This window comes from Rousettus aegyptiacus, unplaced genomic scaffold (assembly GCF_014176215.1).
Source record: "Rousettus aegyptiacus isolate mRouAeg1 unplaced genomic scaffold, mRouAeg1.p scaffold_m13_p_2, whole genome shotgun sequence".
NCBI lineage: Eukaryota > Metazoa > Chordata > Mammalia > Chiroptera > Pteropodidae > Rousettus > Rousettus aegyptiacus.
Window position 1 is genome coordinate 166592622 of NW_023416295.1, and position 22818 is coordinate 166615439.

The window sequence follows — 22818 nt, forward strand, 5'->3', positions numbered from 1 at the left end:
ACCACTCAGCCACTTCCAGCTGCCCCTCTGTTAGCAAACACTTGGCAGGCGGCCCAAAGCCTGCTGTCAGCAAGACCGGCTTCCCATAGATTTCCCGGCACAGGCTGTGTTTTTAGCTTCGAGGGCCCCAGAAGTTCAGTGACTTCCTTGGCTGGCATCTCGGGACTGAGATCTTTTCCACCAGTTCAGACTCACCTTGCAGACAAAAGAGGCTTTGAAAGTCTGCAGACTCAGTGGCCCATTCCAGACAAGGAAATGATGCTCAGGAGCAGCACCTGGCGTCTCAGTGAAGCCACGGGCCACGGGGTCAGGGTGGGCTGCCCAGGAGAACCACTGGCCTGCTGCCAAGCCCAGCACTGGGAACCGAGAGCAAATACACGGGCACCTTCTGATCATCAAAAAATCACAATATTCGCTCGTGTGTGTGTGTGTGTGTGTGTGTGTGTGTGTGTGTGTGTACTGGGCAGGGCAGGGAGGGATAAATACATAAAAACATGTCAGATATAAATATAACAATATGGGAAAAAATAAAACAAGAAAACCTACAGTCCTAGATGTTCAAGAAATGGAATATCCAAAATTTGGTGGAGGTTATCACATGATTAAAAAAAGATCAACAGCAGTGATCTGCAGTCTACAAAGTGCTTGATATAACAGTGGTTTTTAGAATCAGACCACGTGAGTTTGAATCTGAGCTCTACCCCTTACTTGCTGTACAACTTGAGCAAGTTGGTTAGCTTTCCTATGTTTCAGTCCTCATCTGTAAAATGAAGCTAAGAACCGTGCCTTCCTAGGGTGGCTGTGAGCATTAAACGAGCCAACCCATTGGTCTTAGCAAGGTGCTAAAGTGAAAATAAATGTGTAATCAGTGTTAGCTATCATGGTTATGTTATTTAATTTGATCATTGCAATAATCTCTTGATATAAAGGTAGGTTTTAGCATCCTCATTACCTGATGAGAAAACTGAAGAGCAGAGAAAACAAATGACTTGGCCAAGATCACAGAGCTACTAAGCAAGAGAGCTAGAACTTAGACTCACCTCTGTGCGACTCTGTATCCATGCATGAATTCATTTGTTTAACAAATTATTATTGAGGAGCTACTATGCCAAGGATAGGGACTGATGACACAAGCAGTAATAGACAAAAATCCCATCTCATGGAACCTATATCTAGTGAGGGGGATGGATCATTCACAATAAATGTTAGGAGAGGAAAAACATCCTTAAGAAGACAGAATGCCTGTGAGTGTTGTGTCAAATTAGGGGGTCAGAGAAAGATGATCAGTGATATGGACAAAGGGAGGGAGCAAACCATTCAAATAAGTGGGGAGGAACGGGCCTTCTCAGGCAGAGAGAATAGCAAGTACAAAGGACCCGAGGCTGGACCATATATGTGCAGTGTTCAAGGAACGGTGAGGAAGCCAGTGTGCTTGGAACAAGGATAGTGATGGGGTGAGTGGAAGGAGATGAGGTGAGGTGGACTGGATCATGGTAAGAATTTTATTCTGGATGAGATGATAAGGTGTTAAGCACCATCACCATCCTCATCACCAACATCATCATCTTCATCATCGCCAGTGAAGATAAACAAACATTCATCATCATCATTGTCATCATCATCACCATCACATTTGGCAATGTAAGAAGTCAGGCAGTCAAGTTTGAAAAGATTACCAGTAAATGCATCGTTCTGATTTTTAAGGAATATCTTAATAGAATATCTCCGAAGCACAGATGTACTTTTTAGGGGTTCAGGTGGGGTTATGGTGGCTGGCAGTCAGAGGACACAGCCACGCCCTAATGCTGTCCTGACAGTTGTCCCTTCCTGCTCAGGTTCCCAAGAGAGTTGTGCCCACAAGAAAAACAGCACCTGAGAAAGTAAAACGTCCACTGTCCTTCTTGCTCCACCAAGGAAACTTCAAGCATGGACGGGCTTTTGATAATGTCCTGAGATCAGGAAGGGTGTTCACTGAAACAAACAAGGAGGAGCAGGGGAAGGGGACGGGGAGGAGGAACCTTCAAAGGGGACAGACAGAATGGTGGGACCATAACAGCCTCGTCTCTCCTCATCTCAGGAGCTTTTATAAGGTCGAGAGACCTAGGAATGAATTTTGCTCCCTGCAACAGATCAGGCAAATGTTCAGAGATTTTAAGACTGTAGCTTTGCTGCACAGAAAAGAATGATGGTGAGTGTCCCTTTGACATCTACTTCTCATTGCCGAGCTGGCCTCCACATGTTTGAATACTATTCTGCTGAATGTTCAGAAAAGTGCACTTATAGGATTAAGCAAGTCAACTGCAAAAGTCTCCTCACATTTCTCCAGATGGGCCACAGGTGGGTTTGAGGGCTTGGGATTGGATTCAAGAGCGTGGAGAAAAATGGAGCAAAGTCCATTTTTCAGCAACTGAAAGTGAAGGTGACCATGGCTGCCACTCCAGGAGGAGGAGCTCTTGGGGTGAGGAGAGGCTAGAGCTGTAGCATGCATGACCCTGCCTGCCAAGCGAGGTGCAGGGAGATGCCAAAGGAGTTTAAATAGGGCTGATGGAATTTAATTTCTGTAGATTTGTTTTTCCAATTTGAAAATAGAAAGTTATAAAGTCATAACAAGAACATCTTATCTGTCAAAGCTCTGAGAAATTAAAATGTTCTATTCTACCTTTACACTTTTATTCTTTTCATTTTAAAGGTCCAAAACCATTTTCAGGGTTGTCAGGATGAAAAAAGCATCCAACTTTCCTTTCTACTCACTTCTACCCACAGTGTAGACTTCCTTTTTCTAAAACTGTCTCCCGGCCATCTCCCGGTGTCCTACTTTCCAATCCCATCCAGGAGAGAGTCCTGCACCTCTAGACGAGGACCTGCCACTTCCTTCCACTGGGACCTCCAGAAACATGGCCAGGTCTGAACTCCAGACACAGAGACCCTGGTGTTCTAACGGCAGCTCCAGCTCAGTGCTGCTGGATGTTTCAGACTTAGCACTCAGGGTGCTAAACGTTGTTAATAAAATGGAGCAGGTGGAATGGAAGAGAGTGAGTGAGAAGAGTGCATGGGATGGGGACGGGGCATTTCAGAGAGGGTGGCCAAGCATCCCTGAGGAGGTGATATTTGCGCAAAGAACTTGAATATAGTAAGGAGGGCATGAACCATGTGGACTCCTGGAGGAGAGGGTTCCAGGCAAAGGGAACAGGAAGAGCACAGGCTGTGAGACAAACTGCTCGCCTGAGTTTTTCAAAGTTTGTTTTCATTATGGTAAAAAACACGCAACATAAAATTTAGTATTTAAATTAAAGTGTTTCATTCAATGGCTTATAAGTACATTCACACTGTTGTGCAAGCATCACCACCATCCACCTCTGGAACTTTTTTTGTCACCCCCTGCAAAAACTTCATACCTGTTAAATGCTAACTCCTCGTTTCCCCAACCCAGCCCCTGAACCACCGTTCTACTTTCTGTCTCTATGAATCTGACTACACCAGATATCCCATATAAGTGGAATCATACACTATTTGCCCTTTTTCGTCTGGCTTATTTCACTTAGCATAATGTTTTCAAGGTTCATCCATGTTGTAGCATGCGTCAGAATTTCATTCCTTTTCAAGCTCAATAATATTCCGTAGTATGGATATGCCACATTTTGTTTACCCATTCATCTGTTGATGAACACTTGGGCTACTTCTGTCTTTTGGCTCTTGTGAGTAATGGTGCTGTAAACTTGGATTTACGGATATCTGTTTGAATCCCCGCTCTCAATTCTTCAGGGTATATATGCAAAAGTGGGATTGCTGGGTCACGTGTTAATTCTGTTTAACATTTTGATGGATCACCATGCTGTTTTCCACAGTGGCTATACCGTTTTACATTCCTACCAACAATGCACAAGGTTTCCAATTTTTCTACATCCTCGCCAACACTTGTTTTCTGGTGCTCGATTTTAAGGAATAGCGAGAGGGCCAGTGTGGCTGGGTCAGAGTAGCCAAGAAAGACAGGGGCAGGAAGAAGGCAAGAAAAGTCTAACCATGAAGGGCCTGTAGCCATGGAAAGGACTTTGGTTATTGCTTGGGGTGAGATGAGGAGCCTCTGGAGAGATATGAGTGGTGGGGGATCATAATCCCATTTATAATAAGGTAGTTGAAGCTTATACTTGAAGCTCCAAAAGCATGGGGTCTCCACAGCTAGCACAATCCTCCTTGCTCTGAAGCTGCCAAAGGGTTAAGTAAATGCAAACATGGGTAAATGCAGTGAAAGGAGATATTTCCTTCCCCTGGCTGACACACCTGATGCAGGAAGCAGACTCATGCTCCCTAGGAATGAGAAGCCTGGCCAGACTTGTGCTTCAAGAAGAAAATGAACGTTGCCTGGACACAGGATGGCTTAGCACTTCCCATGTTAGTTTCTGAGAGCTACTGAACGGCCTAAGGCCCCATCTGTTTTCAATCTTGTTAAACGCGCCTCGTGTGCTGGCGCCTATTTAAAATAATGCACACATGGAGTTCCCAAAATGAAAAAGTAAAAAGGCCCATGCTTTCTTTCCGGCACAGCTTATGTGTTTATTTTGGAGCAGGGTTTGGGAGCTCTGAGACAAGACAGCTAATTTCTCTTCCCGGGGTTGATTTGCAAGTCCCCATAGGGTTTGGCTCTAAGCATTTAAGGTAGCTTGGTATGAACCGGTCACCCCTTCAAAAGTCCACTGTTAAATATCTCCAAATTAAGGCTAGGCTCAGGAAAGGTGAAGCCCCAAAACTTTTCTCATTGCAAATAGGGTGTTTCCCTGATTCCTTTTTCTCTCGTGTTTCCAAAAGCCGAATTTCTCTTCTTAGATGTTCTCTTCCCAATGGGCCAAAGTAATTCTAAGACAGCATGATCCAAACAGGGCTCAGAGCCAGACTGAACATAATAAATAGGGACCATAGGGGCAGTGTTAGGGGGAAAGACCACCCTCCACCCCCGCCTGCAATCATGCATTCACGTGTCAAGGAGCAAAGGAAAGGCAGTTTCTCCGTCCACATGCTGGAGAGCAGGCAGGCCCTCTGAGCTCCTGAGCCAACGACAGTCTTCACTCACAAAGGCACTTGCACATCCAGAGAGCTGTAATGAGTCCTTTCTGACTTTGCAGGCTCAGAGAAAACACCTCGTAAATGTGGAGTCGCATGCGCGACCTCATCAACACTGGCCCCACATGCCTGGGGACTTCATGAGTAACCTCCCCTAAACCCGGAACAAGGAAAGCGCAAAGAGGATGCAAGAGAAAAAAGCACGTCAGCGGCGGGTCCGCCGTGATGGCTGATGTCTTTTTCTGCACCTTCACACCTGCTTGGACTCTAAGGACCCAACTGACATCATTTTCACCTGGTGCTAGCAATGCCCAGTGATGGTGGTGGCAAAAATTATCCCAGTAGAAACAACGGTAGGAGGAGCTGTGGTTGTAATCTTTGGAGAAGTATAAACAAAAGTAGTAATGCTGTTATCAGCGTGTCTGGTCAGAATGGCCTAGATGCGGTAGCTGTGAGAATACCATCTGTAGTTCCAGTGGCAACATAATAATTATAACACAGCACATTTATAAATAATAATATAAATTGTATTTATATGAATTATAACTTCTAACAGTTTTTTGAAGCACTTACTATGTGCCAGGCACTGTTCTAAGGGCTCTGCATATGTGGACTCAATTAATTCTGACAGCAACCCCATAAGGTAGATCCTATGATTATTATGCCCACTTTATAGCTGGGAGCACTAGGGTGTGATGAGATTAAATATATTTCCCGGGGTCACATAGCTGGGAGGTAATAGACCAAGAATGCAAACACAAGCAGCTGGGCTCCAGGTTCTTCGCTCTTAACTACTCCACTAGGCCCCTTCCAACTGTGGCAGGGCTCAAGGCAGGGGGAGCAGCAGGGCTGAAGGTCATGCTAGAATTACAGCCGAGAATTGCTTCCGAAGAGGAAGTCTAAGGGGCGGCCTTGGACTTTTTTTTTTTTGGAGGTTGAAAGGATTCCAAGTCTTCCAGCTATGCATCAAACGAAGCAATAATTTTTATTTTTTAAATCTGTTTAAATGTTGAGTTTTATATAAGATTTAGTTGGAAACAAATTTCCTGTTTTGTAAAACCATTAAAAAGCAGCAGTGTAGTGCAGCTTTGGAGTTAGACAGGTGTATTACCAAGTCTTACTTTCTAATTTCTAATGTTTTGACATCTGGGGGCCTTATTGACCATGGAGGGACTGCCTTTCAGAGAGTTAGCCAAATGTATGCCAATCAATCCAGAACCTAGACTCCCAACCACCTCACTTATTGGGCTCTCACACTCCAGGCCACTATCATCCTGCCCTAATCACCTCAGGGCCAGACACCAGACAATCAGAAACAACTAGGATCCCTCTATCCCAGAGTCTGCTGAAATTATTTGAATCAGCCAATCCTAAGCCTGCTTACTCTGCCTTGCCCTCTCCTTCCCCAGAACTCACAGTAAAGGCTCTCGGCCACACTTCTTGTTCCCTATACCTCATGACTGGCCATGGGGTCTCCATAACATGGCATGCTGTCCTTCCTGCTTTTAGGGGACTGTGAATACAATAAACTTCATTCCTAACAGTCGTTTCCATGCCTGCGTATCTTACCACACTCAACTAAAATGAATCCCAGGTCCCTTTACAAAAACAGGCTTGGTCCAGCCCTTCAGGATTTCAACTGGTTCTGGGCCTCTGTGGGCTATTGGGTACAGAGCCAGGGGACATTCTTGCTGGTATGGGGTATGTGAGGAAGATCCCTGAGCATGGGATAAGGCTGACCCAGGTTTCAATTCCATTCCTGAAACTTCCTAGCTGCGGGTTATTGGGGAAGTGACAAAAAACTTCTGCCTCAGCGTCTTTGCCTGGAGGAATGAAGTTGAAGGCCCCTGTCTTGTCCCTGTCCCAAGGCTACTGTGATGACTAAAGGAGAGTGAGGTGAAGTTTCTTCGGAGTGGTCTGTGAACCCACATCATCATAAACCAGATGACCATCTATCTTTAGGGTACCATGGGGATCTCCACACTAAAGGTCTTCGAGTTGTTTCAGTCTAGAGCAGCACTTCTCAAACTTGGCACATTGACATTATGAGCTGGATGATTCTTTGTTCTGGGAGGCCGTCTTGCATATTGTACGATGTTTACTAGCCTCCCTGGCCTCTACCCGTAGAGTCAGTAGCGTTCCCCTGTTGTAACAACTGAAAATGTTTCCAGGCATTGCTAAATGTTCCTTGAGAGGCAAAACTACCCCAGCTGGAAATTACAGATACAGAGAAAGGATGAGTTAGGCTCTCTCCTCCCTCTCCCTTACTCTCACTCTCTCTTTCCAAAGAGGCTCAACAGTTTGCAACCCCAGGTACCCTGGCGCAACAGCAGGGCTCTAAGAAGTATGATTGGAAACTAGTTGCTCTAGGAGACAACTCCGGGTTACCGATGCCGAAATAGAATTTAGAGTCCTGCTGTCGGTGGGTCTTGGTTCCATTCCCATCATACATTTACCAACTGAGCTCATCCATCCAGAATCCAACCACCTTACCCATAATTTACCACCCTTTCTAAGTAAGTACGTATCAAACCCACAGAACGTGAACACTGAAAGTTCCTTTGAGGTCCCCCAGTGGGTTTCATCTTGCTGCCAGCTCTGGTTGCTGTGTGCAGAATAGTGAGACTACCCTAAGTTCGGCTGGAAAGTGGGCTTTCATTGAGCAGAGGTGTCTGTCATTCCTGGGGGAGGGCTAGCAGGTGGAAAATGCTCCCTGCGTTTGCCAGTTCCTCCTTTTACAAATGAGTCGGCCTAGATTTAGTGTCCTCTCTGATTTAACTAAAATGGACCAAATTCTTCCAGTGTTACGAACATAATAGTGTGACTATTATTATCTCCATTTTGCAGATACAGAAACTGAAGCTTAGCACTTCGAGTCACCCGCCCACAGTCCCATAGGTAATAAGGGACAAAGCCAGGATTTGATCCAATGCACTTCTGACCCAAAGCACAGCAATGTCCATCACACTGAACTGTCATAAAATCTCTCTTCTTTCTGAGGTAACCAAAAATTTTCCTTCGCACAAATATAATACTATAGAGTTGTTATAAGAATTAGTGGGAAGCCTATTTACTTTCAGAATCTTAATGTCATTTTCCAAAAAATGTATGCAAAGGGCAGCTAAAGCAAGGATTAGAAGCAACCAGAAGCCACACAGAAAAAGGTGGTAGCGATAGCAGATGTGCATTCCAGGGGTGTTTTATAGAAGATGGGCTGCGTGGGAGCCAGGAGTTCAAATCCTGGCACTGCTAATTATACGCTACATTGCTAGACCTCTCAGAACCTTAATTTCTTCACTTGTAATAGGAATAGATAACTCACAGGACCGCTGTGAGGATAAAGTGAAGTTACATACAGTAAAATTTTGGCAGAGTATCAGGCATATGTGGAGTGCGTGTGCATGTGTGTGTATTTATATAGCAAGTACTTAAGGTCATTATTATTGTTACTATTAGGAAATACTAAATTTCATGAAGGTGTTTAGGGGAAAGAAGCCTAATTCTAAACTGATTAGAGACCAAAAAAAGGGGGTATAGAGAGAATTAGGTTTTACGGAGATGAGTGAATGCATAAACAGGTATATGGATGGATGGATGGATGGATGGATAGATGGATGGATGGATGGATGGATGGATGGATGGATGGATGGAGAAACGAGAGAAGGAAGGAAGGAAGGAAGGAAGGAAGGAAGGAAGGAAGGATAGACAGAGGGCTAGATATTCATAGAGATAACATTTTTGGAAACCGAGATGCAGACCCAGAGGAAAAGCCACTATAGAGACCATCTAAGTTAATTATTTGGCTCTTCCAAAGACATTTGGAGGACCACTGAGCATGGAGAATAAAAGAGAGGCGGTGAGAAAGCCACATGGTGCCTGGATGGGAACAGCCTGGTGCTGCCTAACGACATTGGCCTTCATCCCATAGACATCGAGGAGCCTGGACATGGAGAGCAAAGGGAGCCAGAAAAAGACCAAAGCAGATGTACAGGAAAATAAGATGAGTGATCGAAACCTGGTTCTGTCCAATGAATGCAAAATTGGGGTTCCTGGCACTTGGCTGGCCCAGCCTGGGGAGGTTCAACCCCTTTGTTTCCCTTGCTTTTCCTGATAGCTGGAGGCTGCTTGTCTCTTCCCTGTCTGGAGAGAATGTAGGCCCCGAGGTAGGGTGGGTGGGAGGTCACCTGGTTCAGTTCCATCTTAAACAGACTGCGCACTCACTCGTGAGCTCTGAGGGGAGCCTCAGGGTTGTTACTCAGGGAGCAAAGAAAGGTTGCAGCAGCACAGATAAAGGAAGTCAGAAAACCCAGAATGGGCCATCTGTGGCCTTCAAGAAAATCCGTCTGAAAACCTGCTTTTGGCCAGAGGAAGCACACCCTTTTCCCACAGGTCTGGCTGGGCAAAAGGTAAGTCAAAGGGAAAACTACAAGCTTTGGAACCAGGATGACACAGGTCCAATCACAATTCTGTCACAAACTGTGCAAATACCTGGCCTCGATTTCCTCATCTAAATGATAATGAGACTTACACCTCAGCCTTTGTGGAAGGACTAACTGCAGCAATATGTGAGAAACTTTAGAGCAACGAAGGGCACACAGCCGATCGTCAATGCTTTTCCTTCTTTCCTTTAACAAGCGCTCAGACCTCCGCAAATGCAATCTTGATGGCCCATGATGGGATTCAGTTCTGCTTCCTGTCCGGCGCTGCCCTCTTGCCATTCCCAAGTTCTTCCTCTGAGAATTCCCAAAGCGAGACTTTGGAAGAAGGAGACAAGGGTGGGAGGTAGTCTGGCTCTACCACAACCAGCAGCACACAACTGTGGGCAAGGAAGTGCACTGTGATGAATCCCAATTATACAGAAAAGCGAGAGGCATTCATGTCTCCCTTCTGCCTTCTGCCACCCGCCAGCTGTGTGGCCCTGGACAGGACACTTAACTAATCTGAGTCTCAGTTCCAACAGTATTCACTTGGTGGGGCTGTAGTGAGGATTCAATGAATTTTTACAGATTAAACTCAGTGGTTGGCAATTTGTGCTCACGAAATGTTAATGTCAAGCATTGCTTTACCTGTGTCCCTGGTGTCAGACCAGTGCTCTACCTGTGGTGTTTACCATGAAAAAGAATATCTAGGCAGGTCTGATTCTTGGGAATTTCTTATAGTAGATCCAATATTTTCTCTGTAGTGTATTCATTTTGCCCTATTTCTGATAACTTTGATAAGTATTCACTGAGCACAGATTATGTATCTGGGTACTTGGAGCATCTACTATGTACTTGAATAAGTACCTAGTGCTAGCTTACCTAACACATGCGACTATAACACTGTGTCTTTCACAGATCCTAATGCAGTTTGTAATATGGTGTGTGTGTGATGGATGAGAGATACTATGTGATTAATATCTGTCTCTCCCATTAGACTAAGTTCCGTCTGGTCACGACATCTGTTTTTTAATCACCACTGTAGCCTAGCACCTAGTACACAGTAGGCACTCAATAAATATTTGTAGGATGAATCGAGATATTGTCCATGTTCCCTGTTATTCCAGAGTCTACAGGGAGTGATAGGCAGGGAAACTAGTAATGTCAAGGTAATCTGGTAAGCGTAATGGTAGAAATATGTATGAAGTATACAGATAAGAGGCTCCTTGCCCTGTGTGGATAAATCTAGTGGTCAGAGGAAACAGAATAGAAATTATGCCTAAACTACACCTTGAAGAATTTATGGCAAATTTTGGGAAAGAGGAGACTCTCATAAGCAAAGGCATGGAGGTGTGGATGCAGACAGTGTCAGGAAAGGCGGGAACCACAGCGGTTTGCTAGGACTACAATCTAAGGTAGACAATGGAGGGGATGAGGTAGGAAAGGTAAGTGGAAGCTAGCTCACTGAGGACCTTGTAGGCCAAGCTTAACTTCCATGAAACAAGTCAACACTTTACAAATAAGAAGGAAATCACGGAGTCTTCCCCAGATTTTATTTCCATAGGATACACCTTCCCAGGAAAAACAGCATCTGGAGTTAGCCTGTGAATTCCAGCTCTGTCGCTTACATGCTGCGTGGCCTTGGGTAAGCCACACAACGTCTCTTAGCCTTAGCTTCGTCATTTGGGGAATGGGGGTTAGAGCAGTGATGAGGATGACCAAAACTAATCTATACGAAGTACTCGAAGTACTCTGCATGTGTCTGGCACTTAGTGTGTGATTAGAGACTGGCTATTATCATTAATCCCTTCTGAGTCCAGGCCGCTCAGCTGTCATCTAGATGACAACACTATCCATGCACATTCTCTCCTGTCACCCTCTAAACTCCCTGAGAGAAGTGGTTCAAGGCAGGCTCAGCTTAGGCTGAATCCTCTTCTAAAGTGAGTAGTACCTCGGAAAAGCTCACGTAAAGACAGACACTGCAGGACATACACACTCATCCTCAGATATCGGCCTCCCCTTCCTTTCCCAGGGAAGCGCAGCCAGATTGGGTCTGTTCCAAAAGAAGCCGTTTCAAAGCATAGTCCTGTTTCTGTGTCGGGCCCACTCCTCTACTCAGGAGATTCTGGTCAGGGTGGGCTGGGAGATTCCTGAGACAATCTAATAGATTAGTTTCCAGTTTAGCATAACAGCCAGACAGATTTTTGCGGTGAAGTCATCCAAGCCAATTAAAAGGCATTTTTCCCTGCTGTGAGTTCAGAAGTCCCTTTGGTTTGTTCCAGCTCTCTGGGTTGTTTCATAATAGGTTCCACCCTGGGTTAATTAATAACCCTTGATTCCTACTGAAATGCAAAGGCTGAAATCTGTGTGTAAGCACATTTGGGCCGGGGCTGCTGGCAGGGCTGGAAGAACCCAGGGGGGCTCCTCTCATCACGGAACAAGCCAAACCCCAAATGGTGGAGATGATAGCAGAACTGACAGCAAATGTGAAGGGTGGCCAAGCAAAGGCTGAAGGTCAAGGCTGAAGAAGAGGTATGAGGAGGGCAGAAGGGGAAAAGGAGGGAGATCACAAGCAGTCAGAGGAATCACAAGGCCAGAGAGCAGACAGGTTGGAAGTTAGAATGTGGGATATGAAATGGGTCAGAGCGAGTGGCTGGGACTCTTGCCACTGTAATATGTGATGAATAAAATGCGGTTGACGATGGCTTGCTTTCACGTGATGCCAGCTCAAACACATCATGTGGGCCTGTTTCCATCCTCTGTGTTTTAAGGAAAATAGGTCATCTCTTCTCTTCTATTTTTAAATACAAGTTACATTATGAGAAAGAAGTTTAAAGGGCCAAGGACGTGGCAGGAATATATATGCATTCACTTAATAGTTACGAAGCCCTTTCCATGAACCTCATCCCTAAGCACAATATTCAAGGATAAGATGCCTTTGCACCTAATCTAGAGCTGTTTCCCAGCCTTCAATCTCCTGCCATCATTCCCACCCGGTCCATTTTCTAAATCCACTATCAGCATGTGCACCCTAAAATGGAAATATCATCACATGACTCCATGGTTTTAAAAAGTGCCATAAGTATGTCCCCACTGCCTCTAGGACACCATTTCTACCTGTATACCTTGCTACATAGAGCCCACCCTGATAGACTGTTCTCTTCTTGTTCAGCAGCATCTCACACTCCTGCTCATGCACCCTCTGCTCTCGTCATTTTCCCCACATGTGACAAGCTGAGATTAAAAACATTTAGCTGGGAGATGTGCACATCTGCCCCTTTCTCGGCCTGACACAGCTAATTCTCTTCCCCAAAACCCCTGCCGAGCATCAGCTTCCCTGGGAAGCCTTTCCTACGGACATCTCCATCCCGACACAAGGCTGACAATGTCTCTTCTCTGCTCCACCATGCTTTGGACAGATCTCTGTGACAGCCCTCACCACAACTTATTATAGTAACCACCCAATGTCTCTTTCCACCAGAACACTTTAAGAGGAGAGGTCCCTGTCACTAAGGCAAGTATAGAGCAAGTGCTCAGTAAGTGAGATAAGACAAATTCTGTTTATTTTTTATTACATACCCCACAAGAAGTTAAAGGGCTTATTGAGTTCTCTTTCAGAACCTCTGCTTAATTTCCATTGGCATCTCATTTATCTGATACTCATAGCGGGCAGGGAAAAGGTTGGTGGAGTGGGTTAGCTGTCAGGAAGAGTAAATTAGCAAACGGAGGGGTTAAGGAACTACGAGCTGGACTTTCCAGTGTAAGAAGAACTTGCTTTCATTCCTTTCATTCCCATTGCTGCTTTCTTCTCATTGCTAGTTAAGGTGCTAGTGGGTGGCACCGCCAAAGCAGCGAGGAGGGCCCCAAAGGGTCATCCAACCAGTAAAGCAGTCCTCGTTGCTTTCAGAATCAGTGGGGCTCGTCCAACTACAGTTCTCAATACGCGCCCTGCCCTGATGTCCGGAGCCCTCCTTGGCTGTCAGCTTTTGCTCAGCACTCCATCCTAGGACCCTCTGTCCCTCCCCCACAAGAAGAAATCCTCTTGCAGGAAAGTGAGGAAAATGACTAGAGCATTATTTCGTTTGCTAATAAGACCATCAGGAGAGACTAATGGCTTCTTAAGAGGGAAAGACAAAAGGTAACATTGGCAGGTGGGGAAATGTAGTGGGAAAAAACCATGGCATGGGAGACGGGAGCCTGGCTTCTCCACGCTTCGGATTCCAACAGTGATCTGGTGTGCGTGCTAGGTCTAGTCACTTCTCCTCTCTCAACCTCTCAGCTGTTCAACTAGGAGGTTGGATCAGATGATCTTCAAGGTCCCTACATGGCTGCACCCTTCTAAGGTTGTACCACATCATCCAATCGCTCACGCAGTCACTCAGAAACTGACTAGGACCTGTGCTGTCTGCCCTCAAGGAAAAGTCAGACGTTTACAGCAGGTGCCAGTGAGTGCCATATGTCAATGGGAAATATAATTGGATATTATATAAATTTAAAAATACACATAAACATTAACTTTTTATATTTCTCATCCCTCCAACTATACAGCAGATTGCTTTAGAACATGGATCACATCTTTCCCATTCCTAAATAATCCCAGAGGCTGACACCTAGAAACTACTTCAGGCAACGAGTGTTCAATGATACGATTGTAAAAATAGCAATGGTACTTACTAAGCACTTTCTATATGCTAGGATCTGCTTTGAATACTTCACACGTAGTATTTTATTACACACTCACCACAACTCTAGGTATATTATTGTTGTTGTTGTTGTTGTTGTTATACAAATGAGGAAACTGAGGCACAGAGAAATCAAATTACTTGCTTTAGGTCACTCAGGAAGTGGCAGAGCCAAGATTCAAACCCAGGTGGTCTGGCTCCAGAGTCTGAACTACTATATTATTCATGTAGTCTGAAGACATAGAATTACACTTAAAGGCAGATAGTGAATATTGACTCTCAGGGGAAAACAAAGAACAAACGGAATGTTAACAGGGGAAGTATGCAGCAACAAGCCAGAAACATCAAATGATGAGTACGGGCCATTAGGGTTAGTGAAGAAAAAAGGAGTCTTTTGTAATTTACCCAGTGGATCAAACAGGCAGAGTGAAACAGGAAGGGATGGTAGGATTCTGTGCTCAAGGAAGCTGAGGAAGAGGAAAAGGCAAGAGTATGATGCAGACAAATTCAAGACCCAACATACACTCTGACAGATCTACTGGGTTAAGAACCAGGGCCCCTGGAGTCGGCTGAACCTGAGTTCAAATTCCAGCTTCCCCACACTTTTACTAGCTGTGTGACCCTGCCTCGGCAACTTATTTAAGTTCCCTGTGCCTCGGTTTCCTCAGCAACAGGCACATCATGCGGGTTAAGTGAATTAATGCATAGGGATCACTTGACATGGCCCCTAGCACACGGTAAATGTTCAATAAAGTTTACTACCATCACCATCGTTCCTCCATCTCTCTATTGTCTTCTTAAATTGGTGAGCCTAAAAATAGATCCAGGAAGGCGATAAACTCACATTAATCAATGCCATGGTTGAGAAAAACACTTGCTCCTCTAATGAGTTATGTTTCAGCTAATCTGCCCTAGTGTTCCACCTGCCTTTTTATTCACCCAGCTGGTGAATAAAAGGCTTCCATGGAGACCTGCACGCTCTTAAAAATAATACAAAACAGAAGTTCTGAGGTCAGGGTAAGCCAAGCCAAACAAATAAATCTTGCAGGATTGTGTTAACAAAACAAGGCTTAGTGGATCAGAGTGGGTAGAATTCTGTCGGACTCAGCCCTGCAGAGAAACACCAGGCTCTGGTGAATTTCAAACACAATGAGGTCACATAGGATGATCGAATTATGGAGCATTTCAGAGTTCAGCATCAATGCTTGGGCTGTTACCAGGAGAGCATTCTGTGCAGGATGAACTCCAGAACCATGGGTCATGTGGAGTCCTAGAAATCCAAACCAGAAGGTGCTTGTAGATCATCTACGCAACCTCTATGGAGGGTAATCTGCCAAAAACTATCAGAATTATAAATATCCTGGGAGGCAGACTCTGAGATGTTTCACTAGGGAGTGTTTCACCTGTGAGAGTTTCACTAGGGAGTGCTCTGGGCATCACTAGCTTTGGAGGGGAAGAAAAGGGAAAGAAGGAGGACTGGGCAGGAGAGAAGCTGGGCTGCCCTGTCATCTCAGTGGAGGGTTTTGCTAACTGCACAAAGAACTCCGAAGCTGGGATGGCCCTTCAGCATTGTCCCAAATGGGAGTAGGGAGCTAGGTCTTTATACCCTGGCAGTCATTGAATAAAGCCGCCCCCAGGAAAGGGATCTCACCTTGGGCAAGGCAGCCCTCCTCACCTGAGTGAGGCACTTCCTAAAGAGGGCTGGCCACTGAGGGTATCTGCCGGCAGCGAGTCCTGCAGCTGGGGGAAAAGTCCTTCGTTCCTCAAGGTGCATTACAGCTCTCACTGCCTGCAATACCTTTGGCACCAGTTATATTCCCAGGAAGCAATCCTATGGTTATCCTAACAAATGTTCGAAATGGCATTGGTTTAGCATTATTTGTAATAGTAAAATTACGGAAAATAAATTATGATATATCCATATGACAGCAAGCACCCTAGGTGATCATTAACAAGAACAAGGCAGCTCTGCACATAGCCTCATAGCCTCATGGAATAAACTCCCGGATAAATCGAGTGAAAAGTCAGGAGTGGAGTTGGATGGCTAAGAAGATGGTACGTGTGGACGTGGAGCAGCCGAAGGGATGAACTTGCCCCTCAGCCCCATGCCCATCCTCCTGTATTCTCTCCTGCACCATGGGGACCGAAAGCCTAACTCTGCGCTTCCCTGATTCTTTTTGCCACATGATTCCAGGTTGATTTCTACCAATGGGAGTTGAAGTTAGGAAGATGGTAGCAACCATTCTGCTTCTGGTGGCAGCCACAGAAATTTCACCACCAACAACAGATGCAGCAGGTTGGTGGCAGTTCCTGCAGCATCAGCGGGAATGCAGGCTCATGGATCTCCACCGGCAATGGTGGCAGTTCCCACAGCAGCAGTGGCAGTGACAACAGTGAATTAGGATTGTTGTGACTCTGGGTAACATGATGTTCTCTTTTGACCCATTTGAGATCAACCCTCCTTATTAAATCCTCCTTTGAAATACCTATGATGATTTGTTTTTTTCTGACCAAGGACCATTTATGAAAAGCAAGGAAAAATAAATATATACGTGTATTTGATCATTTCATTTAAAATCTCTCTGAAAGTTATCCAAGAAATAGTGATAATGGTTAAATGAACTAGTAATTAGATTAGGTGGGGGACACAGTTGGAGGTAGACTTTTCACCAGATACCATTTTTCACCTTTTTAATTTTTGACTATGTAAAAACAAGTAAAACAAAAAATGAATATTATTTCCTATTAGCTACATAAGTTTCCTATGAAATATTCCCCAAATTAAACATCTAGTTTCTGCTGAAGCATTTCCAGCACAGGGGACCCCCTACCAACCTAAGGGGCATGGCCCTTTGATCATTAGTCAGCACAGCTTAACAGTTTTGTTTGTACTGAGTCGATATCCATCTTCTTGTAGGATTGTACCATTAGCCTGAAATCTAGTCCCAATGAAATTATATAGGGTGGTGGTTCAGCACATGTGCATGTGAAACCTGGGTTCAAATCCCTTCTCTAAAAAAATTTCAGGCAGGGTGTTTAACATTTCTGAGCCTCAGTTTCTTCATCCACTGTGGGGAGAGTCACAGTACCCATCTCATAGGAGTATGGTGAGGCTGAAATAAGATTATGCAATAAAGTGATTTAATGCATGCATAATGTACTATGATATATTTGATACAGTTGATCATTGTTTTTGATGTTTCCAACACTGCCAGCAAAACGTAGTGGAAAAGAGGAGGGCTCTGAAGTCAGACTGTCTAGGTTCAAAAACAGGCTCCTGCCGGTGATAAGTCTATATGACGGTCTTGACTGTTTAAAGTATTTTGAGGGAAAAACCCTACCTTCGCTTCTAGAAGACGTTTAAGTTGAGGAAACGTAAAGGGCAGAAGATGAGCAGAACTCCAACTGACAGCCTAGTCTGGGATCCACACACATCTACCTAATCCTATCCCAACTCCAGCATCACACACGGACAGGACTCAAAGGGAGTCGCTGGCATTCACACGGAAATCTGTGTCTTGTCCAGCTTCCTTCATTGGATTCAAGGGCAGGGTCTTCGCCTTCTCTGGCCTTTCTCTCTATCTGCTGGGACACGACATTGTCATTCCTTATGCTTTGGTACCTTTATTAACACCAAGGAAAGAGGGACCTTGGTAATTTCAGTCTCTTTTTTTTTTTTTTAAATTAATAAATGAAGCTCAAAGCCTGTTCCAAGTCCTAGTCTGCTAGTCTCTCAGAACTGTGAGTCTACTTGATATTAATCCATTCATCAACATCACAGAGTCCCCACAGAGGGGTGACTTGCACCTGTGGAGAAAAAGACCCTTTGCCTCAAATATAAACAGAGGAGAACTTGACATGCCAACCACTCTGGCTGGAACCTCTCAGGCCCTACTAGGACACTGCTGTGAGGCCCCACTGAGCCAGTAGGGCATTCTGGGTAATGGAATGCAACACGATGCAGTCCCCCCAACTGGCCTCCCCAGGGTGTCTTGATTTCTGGCTCTGCAAGAGCTGAGGCACGCAGTTTTTGAACTGGAGGGGAAAAGGGTGGAGAGAAGGGGCGGAGGCTTCCTCTAGGCCAACCACAACTAACTCATTTGCTCTGTCCAGCAAAACCCAGACAGCGCAATTATCTGGTTAATTTGGTCCTTAGTTGAGAGACAGACTTCCAAAATGTGAGGCCAGCTCAGACTAAACAGTGGCTTCCATCCTAAGACTTCTCCAAAGCCCCAGAGGATGCATGTGAGAGTCCTGCGGGGGTTGCTTATGTGACCCACCAATTGATCCAGCTGGGAAAAGACAATTGATTCAAACTCTAAGATGGGGTTTAGGAAGGCATGTCTTCCAAGAGGAAATGTCCAAATGCCCTGGTAATTGGTCCCCTAACTAATTTGCCTTCTGGCTTCTGTGGAGGGGGATGGCTGGAAATCAGGATGACTCTAAATTAGCCAATGTTTTCCAGTGTGACTGTAGCCCTCATAGACTGGCTAAGTATCCCCAGAACCATTGGGTGAGTTTCTCAGTGCAATTCTCTCTGATGGTCCTGCTCAAAGATTTCGTACCCATAAGCTGGGTCAGCGGTGGCAATGAGATAAAAGGGGTAAAAATTAAAATATGCCTCTGAGGTTTTCACAAACGGGTTGAGACAGGGCTGGCTAAGCTGGCAATTGAACATTTATCAGATGGTTTATGGAAAACTCAGATTTTTGAGGGGAGGTTAAGTAGCAGTGATTTATCTTCCCTAGAAACTGACAAGCAGCCTGGAATCTGTGGAATCTGTAAGTTTTCATTCTGCAAGTATTTGCTTCAGTTCTAGTATGTGCCAGGCCCTGTGCTACTTAACAGAGTGGGATCCAAACAGCCATGGTCTCTACCCACATGCAAATAAGCCCTAAATACGTGGTTGAAAACTCATATAAAGGCTAGGAAGGGAAGGTTGGGGTGCTATGAAAGGGAATACCCAGGTCACCTGATTGAAATCAGGGTGTGAGGGCTCAGAGAAGGAGTCTTTGAGAAAAGGCTTTTAAAGTTAACACTTAAGAATCTAACTTGTTTTTTTCAGAAAGATTACTCTGGCTTTAGTATAAAAAATAAATTGAAAGTGGGTGAAAAGATGGAGTCAGGAGGCTATTGATTAAGAAAGTTGGATGAGAGTTGATGATGGTTCGACCAAGGATCTAGGCAATAGGAAAGGAGAGAAGTGGACGGACTTGAGAGATATGGGATGTGGAGTCAAAAGGACCTGGTAATTGAGCACAGCTGCAGAAGAGAGGCGGGAATGCAGGAGACGGTTCAGGTTTCTGGATATGGTGGCTCTCTTCACTGAGGGAGTCACTCGGGAGGACGAGCAGATCAGAATCAGGGGAAGATGAGGTGTCCTGTTTTAGAGTCAACCAGTCTGGACTCCCCACCATTCCTCACCCTGTACTTCCAGTCTCCTTACCTCTGCTCATTTATTCTTCATGTTGTCATCTCCACTTACTGAAATCTTATCCATCCTTCAAAATCCATTTATAATACCACCCTTCCCTCAAAAGCCACTTCTGACTCCTTCAGTCAGTATGGCCCTGCTGCCCGCAGTGCTAAATTTGGACCTCTCCTTCTTGGACTCCACCTGTGTTGAGTTTCTGTGAAGACTTATCTTGCCTTCCTTCCTAGACCACAAGCTTTTTGGGACAGAGCCTCTGATTCTATATCCTTGTTACTCATGTTGGCTAACTAGCATAGCATGAGGGAGCCAGGATTCAGACATTTGACAAATATTTGTTAAGTGAACAAAAATAACCCACTTTTTGCAATGGAAGGAAAACCAGTAGACACTGGACTGACTTGAAAGCCACAGAATGAAATTGAAATTTAATCTGTAGGTGTTTTCATACTAAGCCAACTCAAATTTGATGCTCAGAAAGGCTTTCTGTACCTCCAACACACCAAACTCAGAGTGCTGGAAAAGTCACATCCCTCTCTTTTTTTATTGCGCTTTTCTGAGTTCATCTTATAGCAGGAACCTTTTCTATCTTATTAACTGTTTGCCTTTGATGATGATGACGATAAATAGGTAAAGTTTACCAAGTGCTGGTATATGTCAGGCACTGGCCTAAGTACTTTTCATGTACTAACTCATTTGATCCTCACAGTCACCCTATGGAGTTGATGCTATTATTACTCCAATTACACGCATGAAGAAACTAAGCCGCAGAGAGTTTAAGTATTACTCAACCTAAGTCACACAGTTGGTTGGTATTTGAACCTAGAATCTGGCTCCAGAGCCCATGCTCTGATATACTCATCTAAAGACAAGCATGATGCTTGGCATTGAGTAGGTCCCCAACAAGAGTTCACTGAATGGATGGGGGAGCCTGAGATCTGGAGAGCATGGGTTCTAGTCCGAATTCTGCCATTGACTTCTCATGTAGCCTTGAGCAAGTCCCTGCTATTCTAATCTCCTTTGAGGCTTTAAATAATTTAGCCCCGACAACAATGATGCAAGGGAAATGGGGCACACAGACATTAATTCACCTGCCCAATTCCCAAAAATGAGGGAGCCAGGATTCAGATCCACTGTGCTCCTTAGCCCAAGTGGGTCCATGTCTCAGAGACCATGGCAGGGATTCAGCGAGATGGAACTGAATGCAGCAGATGGACTTTGGGGCTCCTCATGCCCATTTTCATCAGAGAAGCTCTACTTGTCTCTATTTTGTAGAATTGGCTCCTACTTGAGATTTCCTTTGAAGGAAGGTTCTGCTGCTAAAACAAAAAGGCTGAAAACTACTGGACCAAATAATTCTAGAATTTAATGAGACTCCCAGATATGAGTCAGAATTTTTCTGAAAATCTTGGCTCATGATAGCCACATAAGAATGAGGACCAAGGTTGCTCCTTGAAATGGCCCCGGCTACAGAAAAGGTCAGGGTGGTGGTGCTAAAGACTCCGCTCGAACCTACCTGCTCCACTCGGATCTCCACCTCTCCATTCACCTTCTTCCCATGGAAGTACTTGGCCCTGTGAAGGAGAGGGAGAAATCTCTGAGTCAGGACACAGACTGCTTTACTCTTCTCTCCCTTCTCCCAAAGGCCTTTCCCCCAGAGGTGCACATGCAGACACATTCTCTACCAAACTCCTCTCGCCTTGACTGCCAGTTTTCTCATTATTTATATGTACTATGTGTGTGTGTGTGGCAGGGGTGGGGGGCGGGAAACTGTGCTGGACAAGAGGAAAAGAGACTCAGGTTCTGATTCTGTCAAGTTGTTTGACTTTCCTGTGTCTCCATTTTATCCTCTCTAAAAGGAAGAAATAAATACCTGCATGATATATTTCTAAGGGTTATATTTCTAAGGGTTATTTTAAGGATCAAATGAGATAAAGAGTCCTACAGAGTACAGAATTATTTTGAGTTACACCCTATAAACTCCTCAAAGGACTCATTAAATTGAGCTATTCATCTACTCATTTCTCTATTTGTCCATCTGTCCAGTGAGCAGATCATATCTTTCCTCGGTCCATCTGTCCGTCTGTCTGTCCATCCATCCACCCAACCACTCACCCACCAACTTTCCTCTACAGCCCTGCTTCTGTTTTCCCATTATCAGTAAATGGCATCCCATCTACTCATTAATCAAGGCAGAAACACAGACATCACTCTTGCCATCTCTTTCTCCCAATCTCCCTTGATTCTACGCTCTCATTATTTCTCAAATCCATTCACTTGCCCATTTGTCTCTGGAAGTACTCTAATCTTGGCCTCCTTCATCTCTCTTCTCATCTAGATTCCCATGGCATGCTCTACTTTTCTTTCATAGCACTAATTGCAATTATAGCTAGTAACTGCGTTTAATTGTCTATGTCCACAAACTATAACAGAGTTCCTTGAAGTTAGGAGCAATCTTTTATTCATCATTCTACTCCCAACACCTACAAAAGTTCTTCACACACAGTAGGAGCTCAATTGGAATTTGTTGAATGAAAAAATGATGGCAGAGTCCTTAGTCTCTGCCAGAAAACATGCTATAGGCTTTATCGTATAATCTTTCTCATTTAACGCTTACCACTACCACCACTATGAGGCAGGTATTCTTATTTCCATCCTATAGACAAGGAAACTGAAACTCAGAGAGACTCCACACCTGGTCTTCTAATTCCACACCTACGTTTTTGCTCAACTCTGGAAAATAGCAGCAAATATGGAGGTTGTTGATTGTTCATAATCTGAGTACTTCTTAGTCACTTGCTGTCATCTGAGTACTGTGTTGCACCTTTCCACATTCTCTCTCTGGGGCAGAGACGGTTCTTTAATTGCAATACCCATTCTTCTCTTTTTCCACAGCAAGAGAGTTTGGCACCAAAAAAATGTATAGCCCAACTCTCCATTTGGCTAGGTGTAGCCACGTGGTTGAGTTCTAATCAATAATTTGTAATCATTACACCCAAGAATCTTGTTTCTTCTATCCTTTCGCCATCTATTTGTGAAAGAAAGAACTCTTCCTACAAACTCTCTGACCAAGAGCAGTTTCCTATCTGCTCCCAAAGTCTATCTACATGTAGCTAATGCCAGTGGAGGTCATCTCTTTCCAACGCTGACTGTATCACTGACTGATGGCTCTGATATTAATGTCACTTTTTCGTACAATGTTCACAGGTTTAGATGTCAACTAGGCAGGATT

At 44.7% G+C, this 22818-nt stretch overlaps 1 protein-coding gene and 1 long non-coding RNA gene across 8 annotated transcripts in view; one reads left to right on the forward strand and one right to left on the reverse strand.

The window, feature by feature from the left end:
• Positions 1-22818, reverse strand: part of SYN3 (synapsin III) — a 400752-nt gene that overhangs the window by 330782 nt on the left and 47152 nt on the right. For all 7 annotated transcript variants that reach the window (XM_036236074.1, XM_036236076.1, XM_036236073.1 and 4 more), the window contains one exon: positions 21103-21160. In XM_036236074.1, coding sequence (XP_036091967.1) covers positions 21103-21160 — 58 coding nt within the window. The remainder of the gene's footprint in view (positions 1-21102; positions 21161-22818) is intronic.
• Positions 11865-16640, forward strand: LOC118613626. Its single transcript, XR_004955572.1, has 2 exons — positions 11865-12005; positions 16350-16640. It is a non-coding gene; the product is annotated as an uncharacterized LOC118613626 (long non-coding RNA).